General features: G+C 43.3%; 6 protein-coding genes across 13 annotated transcripts; 5 read left to right on the top strand and 1 right to left on the bottom strand.

Moving 5' to 3' along the window:
* The first annotated feature begins 44 nt into the window (after positions 1–44).
* LOC6553243 (protein D2) lies at positions 45–820 on the top strand. The gene is made up of 2 exons (XM_001979027.3): positions 45–174; positions 228–820. The coding sequence occupies exons 1-2, from the start codon at positions 94–96 to the stop codon at positions 708–710; spliced, it is 564 nt and encodes a 187-aa protein (XP_001979063.1). The 5' UTR covers positions 45–93; the 3' UTR covers positions 711–820.
* Positions 821–1026: 206 nt separating this feature from the next.
* Positions 1027–2140, top strand: LOC6553244 (protein D3). Its single transcript, XM_001979028.3, has 2 exons — positions 1027–1273; positions 1520–2140. The coding sequence occupies exons 1-2, from the start codon at positions 1040–1042 to the stop codon at positions 1997–1999; spliced, it is 714 nt and encodes a 237-aa protein (XP_001979064.2). The 5' UTR covers positions 1027–1039; the 3' UTR covers positions 2000–2140.
* LOC6553245 (probable small nuclear ribonucleoprotein Sm D2) lies at positions 2107–2920 on the bottom strand. The gene is made up of 2 exons (XM_001979029.3): positions 2791–2920; positions 2107–2656 (listed from the first exon to the last, which is right to left on the bottom strand). Coding segments are annotated over exons 1-2 (360 nt in total). The 5' UTR covers positions 2793–2920; the 3' UTR covers positions 2107–2298.
* Positions 2921–2969: 49 nt separating this feature from the next.
* On the top strand, positions 2970–4565 carry LOC6553246 (tRNA:m(4)X modification enzyme TRM13 homolog). Its single transcript, XM_001979030.3, has one exon. It carries the CDS (start codon positions 3232–3234, stop codon positions 4558–4560), a length of 1329 nt encoding a protein of 442 aa, XP_001979066.2. The 5' UTR covers positions 2970–3231; the 3' UTR covers positions 4561–4565.
* A 1946-nt stretch (positions 4566–6511) lies between these two features.
* On the top strand, positions 6512–7780 carry LOC6553247 (nuclear receptor subfamily 2 group E member 1). Of its 2 annotated transcripts, none has more exons than XM_001979031.2 (2): positions 6512–7173; positions 7514–7780. In XM_001979031.2, the coding sequence occupies exons 1-2, from the start codon at positions 6546–6548 to the stop codon at positions 7723–7725; spliced, it is 840 nt and encodes a 279-aa protein (XP_001979067.1). In that variant the 5' UTR covers positions 6512–6545; the 3' UTR covers positions 7726–7780. The 2 variants fall into 2 exon arrangements, 1 of the variants encoding a protein (XP_001979067.1); XR_003408355.1 differs by lacking the exon at positions 6512–7173 and adding an exon at positions 7331–7457 and having other exon boundaries at positions 7514–7544.
* Positions 7781–8034: 254 nt separating this feature from the next.
* Positions 8035–17366, top strand: LOC6553248 (serine/threonine-protein kinase PAK 1). 7 transcript variants are annotated; one of them, XM_026975955.1, is made up of 8 exons: positions 8035–8117; positions 12427–12693; positions 12779–12933; positions 14018–14183; positions 14336–14926; positions 15892–16631; positions 16704–16922; positions 16983–17366. In XM_026975955.1, the coding sequence occupies exons 2-8, from the start codon at positions 12534–12536 to the stop codon at positions 17064–17066; spliced, it is 2115 nt and encodes a 704-aa protein (XP_026831756.1). In that variant the 5' UTR covers positions 8035–8117; positions 12427–12533; the 3' UTR covers positions 17067–17366. The 7 variants fall into 7 exon arrangements, with proteins under 7 accessions (XP_026831756.1, XP_026831752.1, XP_026831755.1 ...); XM_026975951.1 differs by having other exon boundaries at positions 15484–16631; XM_026975954.1 differs by having other exon boundaries at positions 8045–8516.
* The last annotated feature ends 1107 nt before the right edge of the window (positions 17367–18473 follow it).

Here is an 18473-nt window from a genome sequence, read left to right as displayed (position 1 = left end):
AGAACTACTCGTGTCACCCAGAAATATTGGAGTTAAACGTCGGCTTTAAAATACTTACGACATTCTTGGCATCTCAAATTTTATTTTGTTAAAATGTCCGATTCCACCGTGTGCTTTTCTAAGCACAAGATCGTGCCGGATATCTTGAAGACGTGTCCCACCAATTTGCTTACGGTAAGCGAGTCCAAACAGCGCCAACAATGGGTCATACCATTTTGTTGTTCCAGGTGACTTACAGTGGTGGACAGGTGGTGGATATAGGCGGTGAGTTGACACCCACGCAGGTGCAGAACCAGCCAAAGGTGGAGTGGGATGCAGATCCGAATGCCCTGTACACGCTTATTCTTACCGATCCGGATGCGCCCAGTCGAAAGGAGCCCAAGTTCCGCGAGTGGCACCACTGGCTGGTGGTCAATATTCCAGGGAACCAAGTCGATAACGGCGTGGTTTTGACCGCCTATGTGGGTGCAGGTCCTCCGCAAGGCACAGGGCTCCATCGTTACGTCTTCTTGGTCTACAAGCAGCCCCAAAAGCTCACTTGCAACGAACCCAAAATCCCAAAAACGAGTGGCGACAAGCGAGCCAATTTCAGCACCTCCAAGTTCATGAGCAAATATAAGCTGGGGGATCCCATTGCTGGGAACTTTTTTCAGGCACAGTGGGACGAATATGTGCCCAAGTTATACAAACAATTATCTGGCAAGAAATAGTATTTTTCTTCATAATTGACTTGCATTGTTTCTTTTTTGCCAAATTCCCATAAAGCATGCTGTAAAGAATAACAATCATTTAGAAAAATATAAATGAAAATAATATATATACAAAATTAGACATTTATGGTAAATATATTATTCAAATACAGTCAACCTAATTCACCAATTACCAACTAGTATAGGCTTTGAATGGACAGCTGATAACAAATATAATCCCCGAAGCGAAACTTTAAACAAAGATAACTTTAATTACTGTTCTGGGCATACTTTTTCCCAGCTGCTTACAAAACAAAAAGCTTTGAGCTTCGCTTTTAAAGTATGGCATCATGGCAAACTGGTTTCAGTTGCTGACAGACCTTGTTCGAAAACGGAGCACCTTTATATTGGCTTGCCCGAGTTCTTATCATCCACCGTATACATTTTCTACAAAGATGCTGATAGTTCTATTGCCATTGGTGGGCTGCCTACTGGCCGTTCAAGCTGACTCCGTGGAGGAAGTTTTCAGATCCCATCAGGTGGTTCCCGACGTTATTCCCGAGCCGCCAAACCAGTTATTAAAGGTGGGGCCTCTAGGAAATCACTCTTAACTCATTCAGGCATATTGAAAAATATTACATTGCCTTAAGAAATAGGATCCGAATAGTGTGTACTCATTAACGTGCTTGCAGACCAGCCCACAATGTTTCTGTACACATATTTACCACACGATCTTTATTTTAATCTAACTTAGTATCTCGTCACAACCTCCTGATCAAAGGTCAAACTATTTAAGGCAACAAACTACTTACGGCATTGTTTTTTACTAGGTCACGTACAGCAACAACCTGGTGGCCAAGGATGGAGTGGAGCTAACGCCCACGCAGGTTAAAGATCAGCCGGTCGTGGAGTGGGACGCGCAGCCCGGGGCGTTTTACACGCTCATCATGACCGATCCCGATGCCCCCAGCCGAGCGGAGCCCAAGTTCCGCGAATTCAAGCACTGGATCCTGGCCAACATTGCCGGCAACGACTTGGCAAGTGGTGAGCCAATCGCCGAGTACATTGGCTCCGGGCCACCCCAGGGAACGGGTCTGCATCGCTACGTCTTCCTGCTGTACAAGCAGTCCGGCAAACTTGAGTTCGATGAGGAGCGCGTGAGCAACAAATCCCGCAAGGATCGCCCCAAATTCAGCGCCGCCAAGTTCGCCAAGAAGCACGAGCTGGGCAGTCCCATTGCTGGAACATTCTACCAAGCCCAATATGACGACTATGTTCCAAAACTTCACAAGCAACTTTCGGAAAATTAATTCGGGTTTTATCGCCCTCTTAAGCAGATTCTCAAGAAATTGAACACTATATGCAAACCCGATTTTAAACAATTGATACAAAGTCGAGACTACTTTACGGATCGTACTTTTCTTATACAATTTTATAATTGGAATATGAAATTAATTTCTTACCCATCATATTAGAACTAAGGTGGTATTAACACTTTCGTCGTAAATTATGAGTCGAAATCAAAGCTCACACTTTTTTTTCTTGATAAAGAGATTTGATTTTTGGATTTATTAAGTGGTTATTGGCTGTACGCTATCGCTATGGCAGACTACTTCCCGGCCGCCGTGGCCAGTGGATTCCTGAGAACCAGGATGACTGAATCGCCGCGCAGAAACATCTTCGATATGAACCGATCCTTGTTCACGGGCTTCACCTTCTTCTTGCCCTTCCCGGTCCGTGGCAGCTCCGTCCACATCTCCTTGACGTTTTCCAGGACCATGTTGCAGTGCCTATCGAAGGCCTTTACCCTGCCCAGGAGCTTCTTGTTGTTGCGGCAGTTGATGAGCACCTGGGTGTTGTTCTTCACGGACTGTGTGAGCACGGACAGCGGCCCGGTGTTGAACTCCTCCTCCTCCTGCCGGGCCAGCTCCTCCGGAGTCAGTTCCGATTTCGGTTTCACAAGGGCCCTGCAGGAAAAACATTATATTAATATTACACTCACAAGTCGAGCGTGGTGCTAACAATGCAAAATGCCGGCGCACATGCCGCTGCCCGTTATTCCATTTCCGGTGGTTGGTCACATCTTCTCTGGGTTACTTACATGACGAATTATATTTGGATTGTTAAATGCTGTTGAAAGTCTCGTGGTTTCGCTTCTCAGTTGGTTTTTGCGTTTATTGTCGGCAAAAAACTTCAGCGCGTCTTGGTTTTTTGCAGTGTTACCAGGTCATTAAACGACTGCACACCAGCCCTGAATCACGAAGCTACATATCGGCGGTTGGCTATCGATTAAAATACATAAGCGATTATTTGGAAAAATCTAATTTTAATTTACATTAACCACATTACATTACATTACGTTACATTAAATTAAATATCCAGTGTTTAAATCTTAAAACATAGGTGTAGTCTAAACTTGACTAAAGATCGTGGAAAGTTAATAACCCATTACAATAGCAATTTCTAGTGCACCAGCCTTGGTCACACTGCCTGGCACGATTTGCGAATCGCGAGGTATTTATTTTGAAAATAAAAGTAAGGAATGGAAACGATGAAAGCGAAGATGAGCACTACTGACAAGGCGGAGGACCCTACCACCACCACTTGCTCCTACTGGGTACCACGCAAAAAGCGCCGCTGCAAGATGAGCGCAAACAAGGGCAGTCAGTTTTGTGGAGCCCATGCCCCAACGACAGCCAGCACTTCAACTTCGGATGAAAAATCTGGAGAGGATTCCTTCCAGGAACGTATTCCCTGCCCGCTTGATCACAAACATACCGTGTTTAAAAGAAAACTGGCCAAACACTTGACCATTTGCAATGCCAGGGATCAAGAAAGTTCACTGCCCTACATTGTGAAAGGAGTCAATTCTGGAGAACTAAAGGAAACGGACGAGGAGTTCGACAAATTCAGTCAAATAAAAATGCACGAGCTTGCGGATGAGGAGTTCTACAGTTTGATCAACAAAGTTAAAGAGCTGTATGACAAACACATCAATTCCAGCATAGAGGAACTGCAGCTGGAGCACGAATCCCTAAAGGAGGAACTTAATCGCAAGGACTACGGCCAGGAAACGCTACGCCAGCTTACCCAAGCCTCTAGCTTGCTGGGCATCCTGGAAAACGATCACCAGCTGACGGATCACACAAGCTACGTGGAATTCGGAGCCGGAAAGGGGCAATTGGCCTACTACTTGGCCACCGCATTGCAGGATCAGCAGTTAAGTCACTCACAGGTGGTCCTCATCGATCGAATGTCCCTGCGGCACAAAAAGGATAACAAGTTGGCCAACAAGGAGGTAGTGCAACGTATCCGTGCTGATATCGCTGATCTAAGGCTTTCTGCTTTGCCTGAGCTAAAGAAAACCCAACGAACGGTGGCTCTTTCAAAGCACCTCTGTGGAGCAGCTACGGATTTGACACTGAGATGTCTGCTTGGTGATGAGAATGCCACTTCGGACTACGTGCTCATTGCCCTGTGTTGCCATCATCGCTGCTCCTGGCGCTCTTATGTGGGACGCAAGTTTCTACTGGAAGCTGGAATTGGACCACGGGAGTTCGCTATCCTAACCAAAATGGTCAGTTGGGCGGTTTGTGGCACGGGCTTAAGCCGCGAGCGGCGCAAGGCCATGGAAACGGCTGACTTTCAGCCCACCGAGACGAGCACGCAGCGGCTAACTCGCCAAGAGCGCGAACAAATTGGTCAACAGTGCAAGCGAGTTCTGGATTATGGACGACTGGAGCACCTACGATCACACGGATACCAAGCAGAGCTCAAGTTTTATGTTCCCAGAGATGTGACTTTGGAGAATGTGGTTCTGCTGGCCAGACCAACCAGCTCTAAGCTCGAGTGCCAAAATAAATGCAGTTGATTTTATTTGAAATTTGTGTCCTCTTCCTTGTTTCAATGGCATAACATTTTCAGTATTTACAGCACTTACGAGGTAAAAACTAGTGACGATTGCACCTTCAAATACAATATTTATTTTGCATTTTTATTGAAGCGTGCCGAATAAGTACATCTTAGATATTTTTTGGGGCTGTAGAGTTTGTCAAAATTTGCCTTTTTTCAATATCAGAAATCAAACAAGAACAGGGCCTGCTTTTATACGTAAAATGTATATTGTTTTTATATAAACTACGAGTATTATTACACGTCATCTAAAACTACATAATATATCATGGACTTATTTTTTACTATTTATTACATTGACATTGTGTCATCAACCCGAAAAATTCGTTTTTGTTTGGTTTAGATTTTTATAATCTGACTTTTAGAAACCTATTACTATTGACGTAAGCTTACTGCACGCAAAAAACGTTCATGTTTTTCAACATCCACACAATTATTTCTCAAGGAATGACCATAATTTAATATTTTATTTACTGATAGAATAAATTTAATATAGACTAGGAAGTAAAAATTGCTCGCTATCCGTCTTCTTGCTTTTATGAACTGTAATATGAAGTTCGTATTATGGCAATGAAACTATTTATACTATTTTGAGTTAAAAGGTTTACTAGACTCCATATAATTATTTATATTCTTGATCAGGATCACTAGTCTTCTGTCGGTATGAACTCCTCGATCTCAGGAACTATAAAATTTAGGAAATATATTACGCATCCAGATGCAACAGAAATATCCGCATTGACTTTTGGAAAATGTTTTCCTTTCCTTTCCTTTCCTTTTTTTTTTTTTTTTTTTTGATTAGTCATCTGAAGATGTATTTTGTCTCATTTTTTTTGTTTTTCAATATTTCTATCGATATCCCGAAAATTATTGAAACTTTTCCTTCGCACCTCTACTAGCTGAAGTATCTGATAGTCGAGGAACTCAACTATAGTGTTCTCCCTTGTGCTTCTCAGAGGCTTCGCCCAAAGCTAGCTCGATTTTGAGATCCTTAAAGTGGTTAACGAGATCCATGCTTTAAGTTCCCGAAACGGCCAGTAATAGCAAGAAAATCCGTTCAAAGGTGAGATGCTCTGAAATGGTCGGCTAAGGGAATTCTGAGATCTTTCGATTGACTTACACAATCTAACATCGGCCCCTTCAATCTCAGCCCTATAAGTTTGCTATGATAAGCCTCTTGGTCCGACGGGGAGGTCTAAATGCCTTGGTGCCTTAAGTCCTTACTTAACATATCCCTCAGTTTCACATGTGACTATCAACCTAGAATTAAGTAACAAACGTCTAATTAAACAGTTTTCCAGACTCGCTCGAGAATACGAATTTTCGGAATAAGAACTCCAAGGGTGCACCTCTAGACCCAACCCCCAAGAACGTCTTCGGTGTTTGCCCGAAATGTCAGGACAAAAGGACCTCAACGCGGACACCTCGAGTGGCGAGCGCACGTCCAATCACAGAGCAAAACAATAATTGTTTACAAATTGTTAACACGGTCCGCAATAGTAGTAGATGATTGTCACTTTTGACGCGCCACGCCCCCTGCCAGGGGCGTCTCGGGCAAATAAAAATCCTCAAATCACGCTTTGGCACAAGGCACTACTACACTGGAAAAATCTGTCTTGCAGCTTTTTGGGTTTACATCTTAATTCGAATACGGTTCAATTTTATGATACGAATTTCATATACAACTAAAACTTGTATATATATATATATATATATATATATATATATCATATCTATCTTAATAAGTTTAAAGGGCCTTTTAGAATGATATTTTAGAGTCTAATTAAAATGAATTTTAGAAATATTTCGAAACATATTTCTGCCCTGTGTAACTGGTTTGCATATCATTTGCGGCCGTAGCACATCCAGGTGGCATATAAAACCGCCAATATCCAGGAGGAGCTGATTCAGTCTGCGGCGACTCCCATTGGCAGCACTGCTACCATGTCGAACTCCAGTGCCTGCGCAGTGTGCGGCGATCAAAGCTCCGGGAAGCACTACGGCGTGGCCTGCTGCGATGGGTGCTCGTGCTTCTTCAAGCGGAGCGTGCGGCGCGGCAGTAGCTACGCCTGCATCGCTCTGGCCGGGAACTGTGTGGTGGACAAGGCGCGAAGGAACTGGTGCCCCTCCTGCCGCTTCCAGAGATGCCTGGCCGTGGGAATGAACGCCGCCGCGGTTCAGGAGGAGCGGGGTCCGCGCAACCAGCAGGTGGCTCTTTACCGCGGTGCCCGGAGACATGCTCCGCTATCTCCGCAGCCCTCGCCATCTCCGACGCCCCACTCCCAGGCGCTGCACTTCCAGATCCTTGCCCAGATCCTCGTCACGTGCCTGCGCCAGGCGAAGGCCAACGAGCAATTCGCTCTCCTGGATCGCTGTCAGCAGGACGCCATCCTGCAGGTGGTATGGAGCGAGATCTTCGTCCTGCGTGCGTCCCACTGGTCGCTGGACATCAGCGCCATGATCGACGGCTGCGGCGATGAGCAGCTCAAGCGACTCATCTTCGAGGCCCACCAGCTGAGGGCCGACGTCTTGGAACTGAATTTTTTGGAGTCCCTGATCTTGTGCAGAAAAGGTAAAGTGGGCCTGAGCTACGCCTGGGCGGTAAAACGACTTAATAGGATGTAGAAATAAAACCAGGTTTGGATATTTTTAAACATAATCTTACTTGAAAACAAAACTGCGAATAGTACAGGTATAAAAATGCGAGATCAAGCAACTGTTGATACAAAATTACACCCAAAAAATAACAGGAAAAACGTTTATACATATTTCGGTTTTAACAAATTCGTAAATACTTGTTATCCAATAATGATCTGTGTGGGTGTGGTGTTACAGAAATGTTCGCACATTGTGCAGGTGGTTGATGTGTTTAAATTAAATAATTGTTTAAATCGCTTAAATGTTACTTACAGAATTGGCCATCAGCACGGAGTACGCCGTTGTCCTGGGAAGCCACTCGAATGCCGCCTTGATCTCCTTAGCCCGATACACCCTGCAGCAATCCAACTACCTGCGGTTTGGACAACTCCTTCTTGGTCTCCGGCAGCTCTGCCTGAAGCGCTTCGACTGCGCGCTGTCCTGTATGTTTCGCAGCGTGGTTAGGGACATCTTGAAAACCCTTTAGGCGCAAGTTGACCAACCGTCTATTGCCCCCTTTAAAATTAAAGAAAATCATAGTATTAAAGAGGAAGCACAAAAAACACAATTTAACCATTTGAATACTTCTTCTGTCTATAGTAATTTCAAATTTCTGCGGTAATTGTCAACAATCGTACATTTATACTAATACTTTAATTGCATCGTGCAATTCGTTGGTAATACAAATGTTTGCTACAACTTTAATCATTTTGTATTCAAAAATGCTTTTTCAAAAATATCCTTCCGAAACTTTTTTTTTAAGGTGGCCATATCGCAATACGGAAGCCTATCGATATGTTCGTTCCTGGTTGCTATCGATATATTGATATATTTTTGCCATCGCTACATTGTCTGCTGCGGCCGTCTTGTCGTCTTTCTGTAATTATTTTTCGTATTTAACAAATCCGTGGATAATGTAAACCAATTAGTGGGTGATGCAAAGACCAAAAATGCGCGCGCGTTGCTAAAGTAGCCAGAAAGCGAGAAAGTTTGCTGCTCGCCATAAGATTTGTTGGCTTTTCCTGCTGCTGGTGCCTCTGGTCCGTCGGCCATTAATGACACACACCAGAGAAATCGGGAAAACAATACAGTGTGTGTGTGGTGCGGTGCGGAGTGTGTGCGAGTGCGGCCAAGTGTTGTGGGCTCGGAAAACTCCAAGAAGCCAGTGGAGAAGTGGGGTCCACTCGAATCCGTGAATCGCAAGCGTTTCTTCGACTGCAAGCGGCGTACAGGGTGCACCGTGCAAAAGAAAGGCAACCAAGGCATATTGTACCTGCAGTGAGTTCAAGTGGAGAGCGGTGGTTTAGTGGATCTGGAAAGGGGGGCTGGCAGAGAGCGGGGCGAGGGAGTTTCATTCATAAAAAGAGAGTGCACCGTTAGTCCAATTGGTCTGGCTTCCAATGCACAGGCAAGCACACACGCCGCTAAGGAGAGGTTGCACACATTGATTTTTCCATCTCATCTGTGTGTGTTTGCGCGTGTGTGTGTGGATTAAAGGAGAACGTTTCAAGTGGTTTCCACGCCACATTATTTTGGATTAACGCATTGCTGCTCCCGAATTTCCAGCACAAAAATAAAGCAACCTTATGTCAACAAGCCGGAATGCCCCAATTCCCCTCCCCCCGCTACCAACGCCATGACGAGGGACAAGACATTTACATAAAGCTCAATAACTAACAACATTTCGCACTCGATTTGGCATTTAACAGTTGCCGCTATAACGGCACATGTCCAGTGCCCCTAGCTCCCCCCTCCGGGGGGCAGGGCCTCCTCCTTTCGTGGAAAAACTTATTTGCTTAGCACGGTCACAGGTAAAAGCGGATGGGACAGGGACGCGGGGAGCGGGGAAGCGGACGCAGAAGGGAACTGAAAAGAGGAATATAAAAGGCATAACATTTCCGCCTGCTGCTTTCGGCTGGCGTCCGCAACCAAAATAGACAACGTCTCAGCGGCAGAGAGTCGCCGTCGCCAGCAGTTATGGGTGGCAAGTCGCAAAATATGCACCGATTATAGGAATAGTATCATTTTGACATGTATGCGGATTAAATATTTATACTAAGATGATGCCATTTCGATAATGATAACTTATAGTTATATCTTAAATGAGCATCCAAGATAAAATCGAGTAGATCGTTAATTTTTCATCCGGACATCAGGTTTTCGTCTTCGTCATGTGAGCTTATTTTGAAGTTATTCCAGGAATAAATTCCTCATATCAATTCTTAAGTTTTGTTTTGAAAGAAAGATAACACAAAGTAGTCAAAGTAAAAGACTCAACATGACGAAACTGTCACGAAACTAGATTGCAAGCTTTAGCTCCGCATAAACGTGGCGAAGAAGTATACATACATATGTTTGTTTGTGGCTTCTATCAGCTCTTGGAGCAAGCGCCACGTTTGCTTCGCTGTTGTTGCAACATGCACCTAGGCCTGCGCCACTTTGAAAGTCCTACTCTCCTCCCTTCCGGTCCCCCGCGTCTGTCAACCCCTGTCACTAATTTAAATGCCGCAAGTGTTGTCGAGTTTCCTGTGCCTACAATGTGTGTTTTTCTCATTAGGGAATAATTTTGCATGGGGCCCTGCAGAAAGAAAACCATTTTTATCGATTTTACCTAAAGTTCGACCGCCAATGAAATCAAACACAATGCGGTACATCGTTAACCCAATTCTGGGCGCCCACACGCTCCCGAAAAGTTTGTTGTTGCTTGATCTAAAAACGAATTCTTACCTATGTGTGTATGTTTGCATGCATATATATATATATATGTACATATATACTCTCTGGGCAAGCAGCCAGTAAAGCTACGTATGCCCATAAAGCCGATAGTACAGAAATACAGCTGCGGTCAAGATTATATCACGGAGAGATTCCAGTATGAATATTTTTTCTTATAACACCAATTTTACTGAAATCATCATTTTAATTTACGTTTGTCGGTACTTGTTACTTCTTATCTTCTTAATTGCGAAACCAATACATTTGCAAATATACATTTAAATACGAAATCTTTCCGTAGCTTTTAGTGCGTTTAGTTTTCTTAAGTGTAGTGTTACCTTTATCTAACTTAAATTCAATTCAGTATGCCTCGACATACATATGTACATATGTAATTGAAATCAATGGGTGTATCTGTATTTTGCAAACAATCTACATTATATGTACAACTCATAGGGGAATTTAAAGACAACAAAATCGTACACTCAAATATTACAAAGTGAGGTATGAGGGCGGATTCAACCGCATGCACACTTTGATTTGGGTAATTTACTTTATGATTCAACGGCTTATCTCTTATATAGTTATACATATCCTGTTTACTGAGAACCATTTTCCTGATGATTCAAAAGTTTGAATTGATATTCCGTTTAATCTCCGCTATTAAGTTGACCACAGCTGTTGGAACTGTATGTTGTTGTTTGTCCAACGTTTTCACACTTCGCCACCCCCTCGTCCCAGACTCTCCGCCTCCCGTTAGTTGCATTGACTCTTGACGCCTGACGTTGATAAATGAATCATAAAAGCAGCGCAGTCGACGTCGCCGGCAAAGCAGACGGGCGCCAAAGTCGCCTGGCTCTCTTTGCCACTCTGCGCTTCCACTCCTTTTCGCCCTCTCCGCTCATATGTTTGGCTGCGTGCCGCCCACTCAAATGTGTTTATGTTGTTGTTATTGTCCGCGCAGCTCAATTTCCTCATTTGTGTGTTTGTAGTAATTCCCAATGCGTGAGCTGCTTTGTTTTTGTTTCCAGTGCTGATCGAAGCCACTCTTGTTATCGCAACGAATTTTTTATGGCCCTCGATCGTTTGAGTGGACGAGAGAGGAGCAGCAGAGAGACAGAGAGGATACCGTTAAAGTGTTTTGTGTGGGTACAGTGGTTTCCGTCCACTGGTAACTGCAATTAAAAGTGTATTCTTCTAAAGTTTATTTCATTTTGAGTCTTATGGCTTATACTAAAATCACAATTGTAAACCACTTTCTTCAGAAAAGAGAACAAACAAGAACAAGAAAAGTTGTTGCATTTCATATTTAGTAGCAGACAATATTTACAATTATTTGTATCCATCATATCGAAAATTATTTAAAGTTCCATAGAACCCTAACGAACATTTAGGTTTAAAAAAATCTAAAAGTGAATAGATGTGGGTATACAAATATGATCAATGCACAATTTACTTAAGAATAATAATAATAATAAGTTCCTTACATTGCTGTGCAATAATTACGGAATATTATTTTTATAGAATTGTATAGCTTGAGCTATTTTAAAAATTACCTCGAATACCCCTATCAAACAGCTTTTAAAGCAATGTAAGGGCGGCACTCTCGCGAGCTGGGTGCTCCGAGCCAATCTCTTGGAGCCATGTGTGTTGTTTGTTGCCTTTTGCCGGCTGCTCTAGTGGCAGTGACACTCGAGGGTGAGAAACAAGCTGACGGAACAACTGAGCAACGGGCCCACAGTCCGAATTAGTGCGCCGGACGGCCCATATTGATAAATTTATAACTGCTGCTATAAACCCTCCTCTCCCACCGCAGCCTTAGGAGTGTAGGTGTAGTTGTGTGTGTAGGTGTTGTGTTTTTGAAAATTTTCAAAAAGCAAAACAGTGCTTTTAGTGTGCTAATAAATTGAGAGCACACCGCTTTGACGTGATCTTCATGAAGATCGGCAAAAAAGAATAATAAAGAGAAAAAATGTATAACTTTGTGCAGAATTGCGTGAAACACACAACGCCAAAGTGTTCGCGAAATATATATAAACAAGCTATATTTTGTAGTTGTATGACAAATTTGGTATTTTGTAGAACTATATGACGCGATTGCAATATTGTACGGAAAGAAATATAGAATGATATATATACTAAGATAAGCTGCAGAACACTTTTCGCTACAGATAACAGAAGGTTGGCACCCCTGGAATACTCCAAGCATTAAATCATTTCTGCACTGTTCTCGATTTCGAATTCCTTGATGAAATCACCCGTTTCTAAATAATTCGTTTTGAATGTTTTCTAACACATTCCATATGAATGTAAAGCGGTGCATTCAAAAAATGTACAGGCTTCCTTATCGAAAGTGAATATATCCATGAAATCACAATTGTTGGGATAGGTATCTCACATTTGGTAAATTTTAGTGAAGACGAATTATTTAATAATGACCTACATAATGATCTCTTTTTCCCACTCTCGACAGCTGTTTTCTGACCATAGAACAGCTGTGCATCACGGGGCGCTAGACAAAGCGGAGGAGGAGGAAGCAGGAGCTAACCAGAAGAGCCAGAGGCACCAAAAGACGAAGCCATGTCCAGCGAGGAAGACAAACCGCCGGCGCCGCCCGTGCGTCTCACCAGCAATCGGGGCGGCAGTGAACGATCTGGAGGAGGAGTGGGCGTCGGCGGCGGAGGACTGGGAGGTGGCGGGATGGGAGATGTACCGCCCGACATGCGACCGCTTCCCAAGGGTGAGTACAATTCGATTAGTTGAGCACGGCATGTAGAGACCGCTGGTCCGCTTAACAATGTGTTTCTATCTCTTCTCCCAAAAAGAACCCGATGACTCCGACCGGAAGAAGAAAACGCTGAAGAGCAAGATCAAAGGATCGAAACCCTCGCACACGGACTCCAAGCCGAACATCTCCTACCCCACGAACTTCGAGCACACTGTCCATGTGGGATTCGATGCTGTCACCGGCGAGTTTACCGTGAGTTCTATATTATTCTCGTCTATCGACACCTTCAGTCGCGTTTGCCTCGCCATTATGTTTACGGCTTGCTGTCTAAGAATAGCAAGTCGGAAATCTTCGGTTTTCACTGCTTATGTCCTCCATTTGATAAGCTTTTGTACAAGAAATTTATATGCAAAAACACAGTCACCAACGACTTAAAGTTTCGTTTGCAAACTACCCATTATACGAAATTTTTGGGTGATGAGAGTAATCAGAGTTCAATTTAATGTATTATCTATCTTCTGTACCCTTTTTGAATGTTTTGTGGTCAAAGATTTATTATAAGCGCGACAATCTTGGATCATTCTTGGAACAATTATTAGTCCTTCCCAATTTTATAGTCGATCCGAACCTGTAATCAAACCCGTGGTCGAAATCAGAACCGAACTGCATGTAATGCAATTTAAAATGCTGCTTTTTGGATTTCTTAAATATTAAATGAATTAATGATTGAATGAATTGAATATGGCCCACCAGCTCACTCAAAAATTTTGTAATATATTTTGGATTTTGTTTCGATGCTCCCAATATATACATATAAAACACTGTACTTCTACATGCATTCTGTTGTCTATATCTATCTCTCGCGATTCTTGCTCTATATCGATTTCTATTATTATTCAAGCTGCCAATGAAAGTAAGTAAACTTCACGACTAACTCTTCGGAACTTGCCTTCATTAGTTTCTCAATAATGTCTCATTGTTCTCCTTTGTCTGTACTTTTTGTCGAGTCGTGTTTGTTTCAAGTTACAACGATATTAATCATATCATATACCTTCTGTTTGTCACCATTGGTTCATTCTCATCTTTGCACTCTCACAAAACTCCTACACTAGACCATACGACACTACACCGACAAAAACTGCCTAGAATTTGTAGCTGAAATGCCTTTAGTCGCTGGCTTTTCTCCATCCCCCGATTATAATAATTGGCCGTGCATTGATATACCCAAAATCCGAAAGAAATATATTTTTTACCCCACGCCTTCTAGATGTTTTCCTATCGCAGTAAATAATGCTAGGTAATTCCTTCTAACAATCTAACCTGTTGCCTTTTTCAGGGCATGCCGGAGGCATGGGCGCGACTCCTGATGAACTCCAACATCAGCAAGCAGGAGCAGAAAAAGAATCCACAGGCCGTGCTCGATGTGCTCAAGTGGTTCGACAACACTACCAAACAGAGGCCAAGTTCCAAGTACATGACAAATGCCATTACGACGCATTCAGGTTGGTTACTCCGTCAAAATTGAAAACTAGGATTGTAACATAACACAAGATAGTTTGTTAGTTGGTTTGTGATTGCTTTAAGTTCGCCATATTTATAAATTTATAAATATAGTTTAATTATATTATAATATTGAAACGCTCTCCTTTGTCAGGCTCATCGCTCAGCCGCGTCAGCAGCAGCAGTCCGAGCAGCACGCCAACGGACTCGGAGCTGCACGGCTCCAACAGTGGAGGCAACCTGATTGGCGTCCAGTTGGGCAGTATGACTCTGGGTCCCAACGCCAACAACGTGGCCGTCGCTGGCCAAATTCTGGGCAACCACTACCAACAGCAGCAGCACCTCCTTCAGCAGCAGCAGCAGCCACTTTTGCACCAGAACCACAACCAGCATCACATGGGCATAAGTCAATCGCACTCGTACAACTTTGTCGGACACACGGCCTCCTCTTCCACATCGCAGCATTCATCCGCTAACGAGGACGATATGCTGGGACCACAACATCAGCAGCAACAGCCGCCACCTCCACCGGTGGCCTCTAGGCCGGAGCGCACGAAATCCATCTACACGCGGCCAATCGAGGATCTGCAGCCAGCCATCATCCCCATGCCAGTGGCGCCAGCAACCACGCCTACAACGCCGCTGCAAAATCATAGGACGCCAGGCGGGATAGCAGCACCAGTGGCATCGCCAATGATGCATAGCAATGCCACGACGACGCTGGACAAAAACAAAAACAATGCAAGTGAGTGCCGCTACAGGATATGTGGATCATAGTTAGTTGCATCTACCTTAAAAAGAGCCACGGCAGCAAGTCATGGGAAAACTATTATCAGAAAAACTCGAACTCGACAAACATAATTTTGAATCCATTTATCATTAAAAATTCCGTACTTACGTGCAAACAAATTTTTTGTCCAAGATGTATTCGGTAGTCTCTTAAAAAATATTTGTAAAATACAGGAGACAATGCAAGTTGAATAATAAGTAGTGTGATTATCTGAAACTGAGCAACTTTACATTTGAATATTTTGCTTATTTTTCGATTGCACCTCGAGTTTTTGATAATTTGTTTTCAATAATGCAAAAAGTCTAGTTTGCTGACAGGGCTCAAAGGTTGTGATGTGTCGTGATAGCTTCAATATGTTGCCTTTTTTAACACTATAATCCTTTTGTGGTGCTTTTGACGATTTAATGAATGTATATTTTGGTATTTGTATCGCCTCTCTGTGTTCTGTTCTGTTTTGCTCCGCTTCTATTTGCTGCTAAAAAAATTTAATTAAACAACTGCAACGACGCCAGCTCCAACGTCCCCAACAACCACCAAAACAACAGCAGAAACAGAAGGCACCGATGCAACATCAACTCTTTTGTCAGCTACTAATCCTACTTGTTCTACCACTCCTACTACTGATCCTGCTCCAGCTGCACCTCGTGGTAGTCTCGTCGAGACAGCAACAGCACACGCTACCACTGCAGCAGCGACAGTAGCCACAGCAACAACGACTAATCACCATTCCTCTGCTTCCTCCTTTTCATCATTTCCTTCTTTCCACGACGACGATGGCACACACCACGCCTTGCCAACGATCCATTGTCCCACGCCGACGTCTTCCTCTCGCAACTCGACTGTTTCGCTTCTTGTTGGGGTTCCCCAACCGCCCATCATCACACCCGCATCGCCCACACCCGCCTCCGTTGGATCACCAGATCTGTATACACCGGAACCTACGGTAGCCCAAGTGTCAACCGGTGGGCCAAGTCCTCCAGTGGCTGGCAACCAAATCGCCGTGCCTCAGGCGGCTGTGGCTGCGGCTGCAACGCCAAACACGCGGGCAGCCAACGCCAAGAAGAAAAAGATGTCCGACGAGGAGATCCTGGAAAAGCTGCGCACCATCGTCTCCGTGGGCGATCCCAATCGAAAGTATACCAAGATGGAAAAGATTGGTCAAGGTGCCTCTGGCACGGTCTACACGGCAATTGAATCCTCGACCGGCATGGAGGTGGCCATCAAGCAGATGAACCTGTCACAGCAGCCCAAAAAGGAGCTCATCATCAACGAGATCCTTGTGATGCGGGAGAACAAACACCCGAATGTAGTCAACTATCTGGACAGCTACCTCGTGTCTGAGGAGCTGTGGGTGGTCATGGAGTACCTGCCCGGCGGCTCTCTTACCGACGTCGTCACCGAGACCTGCATGGACGAGGGTCAGATCGCAGCTGTTTGCCGAGAAGTGCTGCAAGCACTGGAGTTCCTTCATGCCAATCAGGTTATCCATCGCGACATCAAGAGTGATAACATCCTGTTGGGCCTCGACGGCTCTGTCAAGCTGACTGACTTTGGTTTCTGTGCGCAAATATCGCCGGAGCAATCCAAACGCACAACGATGGTAGGCACACCGTACTGGATGGCCCCCGAGGTTGTCACCCGGAAACAGTACGGACCCAAGGTGAGACGTCACATTAGACGAAACATTTGGATTTAAATATCTCAACATTCTAACGACCCTTTTCTCATGCAGGTGGACCTTTGGTCTCTGGGCATTATGGCCATAGAAATGGTTGAGGGCGAACCGCCGTACCTCAACGAAAATCCGCTTAAAGCCTTGTACCTCATTGCCACCAATGGCAAGCCGGAGATTAAAGAAAAAGACAAGCTGTCCTCAGCATTTCAGGACTTCCTCGACCAGTGTCTGGAGGTGGAGGTGGATCGGCGAGCAAGTGCATTGGACTTGCTGAAGGTGAGTCTTTCAGTCCACGTGCCAAGCGGGCTTCTAGCTTAAACCTCAACTCTTTTGCAGCACCCCTTCCTGAAACTGGCCCGTCCATTGGCCAGTCTGACTCCCTTGATCATGGCCGCAAAGGAGGCTACCAAGGGCAACTGATTGACAACCAAGAAGAAACCGCTTATTTAACCACTACTGATGAATTACTACTGCAGAAAACAACAAGAACAACAACAACCACAATAGCAACAATAACTGTTATGCATACGAACAGATGATGAATTATTAATGATTATGAGTACTATTTTTAATTATTTATATAAACGTATTATATACACATATTATTATATTATATCTATTCTAACGAGACAAACAGCAAAACTAAAAATAACTGCATATGGCAAACAAGAGACACGCGTAGTTCAATTTTCACAAATCGGTTTTCTGTTGATTAAATAACAGCAAAAAATATCACACGTTGCATTGGCCACCACATCATCGAAACAAGTTTCCAACATTTGTTATACTAAAACATAAACTTAAATTTGTATAGATCCAAAATTTGTTTTGTGCATTTTGAATGCTTTTCAATCTAAGCATAAGCTTAAAGATTATGTAAAACGAGGAAACAAAAACACATCCACTATAGTTGTCAACATAAGAACATTAGAATTGGTAACTCTTGCATTTAAAGGAAATGGAAATATACATACAAATTTTTACAATGTATAAAGCACTTCATTTGATTTACTTCCTCATTACATTTCTATAAGAAAACTTACAAATAATTATATGAGAGTATGAACTTTGGAACGCTGTTACTAACCCTTTGACTTGGAGTATTATCGCTGATTTTAGTAAAAGTTTCATTTAGTTCATAAACTGCTTTATTTAATAAAAATATATTTTTATATGATTTTAAAATTTGGTTTATTTTGCTCGATATTTTCAGTTCCCTCGTGTAAACTAAATCCGAATGGAATGAAACTCATCCTTCGCTGTAAACGCAAACACAAAACCTTTACTCCAACACCACCTCCACCCGCCCTTCTCGCATTTTTTTTATGTCTGTACACGTAGATGTATATCAAGAAAAACATTTAATTGTAAAAGAATTTACTGCTTAGATTTAGCCACATATAGAAAACACAAGGACACCTGTACTTTTCATTTGACAATGCAATGTGGTTTGCACCACAAAAGGCAAGAACAAAGCTAGCAATATATTAAAATTTAAATGTAATGAGAGAGAATTATAGGAAAACCACACTAAACTGTTCAATAAATTGGTAGTAGCCACTAAATGTAACTAGTAAATAAATAAAAAAGTATAATAGTGCAGCATTCGATCGTGAGCCATGATGAAATGAAAACCAGTTACTTTGTGCCTAACCGAAACAGAAAAATGAAATCAATAAGAGCAACAACAAGTAAATATTATACAGATAGTATCTAGCAGTTGTAGTGTAACATAGAGAATCGAAGTTCTAGAACGTAAAGAGCAGTCAACTAAAACACCAGCTAAAATAGATAGATGCTTGAGTGGGTGCGTGTATATTGATTGGA

The sequence above is a fragment of the Drosophila erecta genome, unplaced genomic scaffold, assembly GCF_003286155.1.
Source record: "Drosophila erecta strain 14021-0224.00,06,07 unplaced genomic scaffold, DereRS2 tig00000000-arrow-pilon, whole genome shotgun sequence".
NCBI lineage: Eukaryota > Metazoa > Arthropoda > Insecta > Diptera > Drosophilidae > Drosophila > Drosophila erecta.
This window is presented reverse-complemented; position numbering and strand designations above follow the sequence as displayed.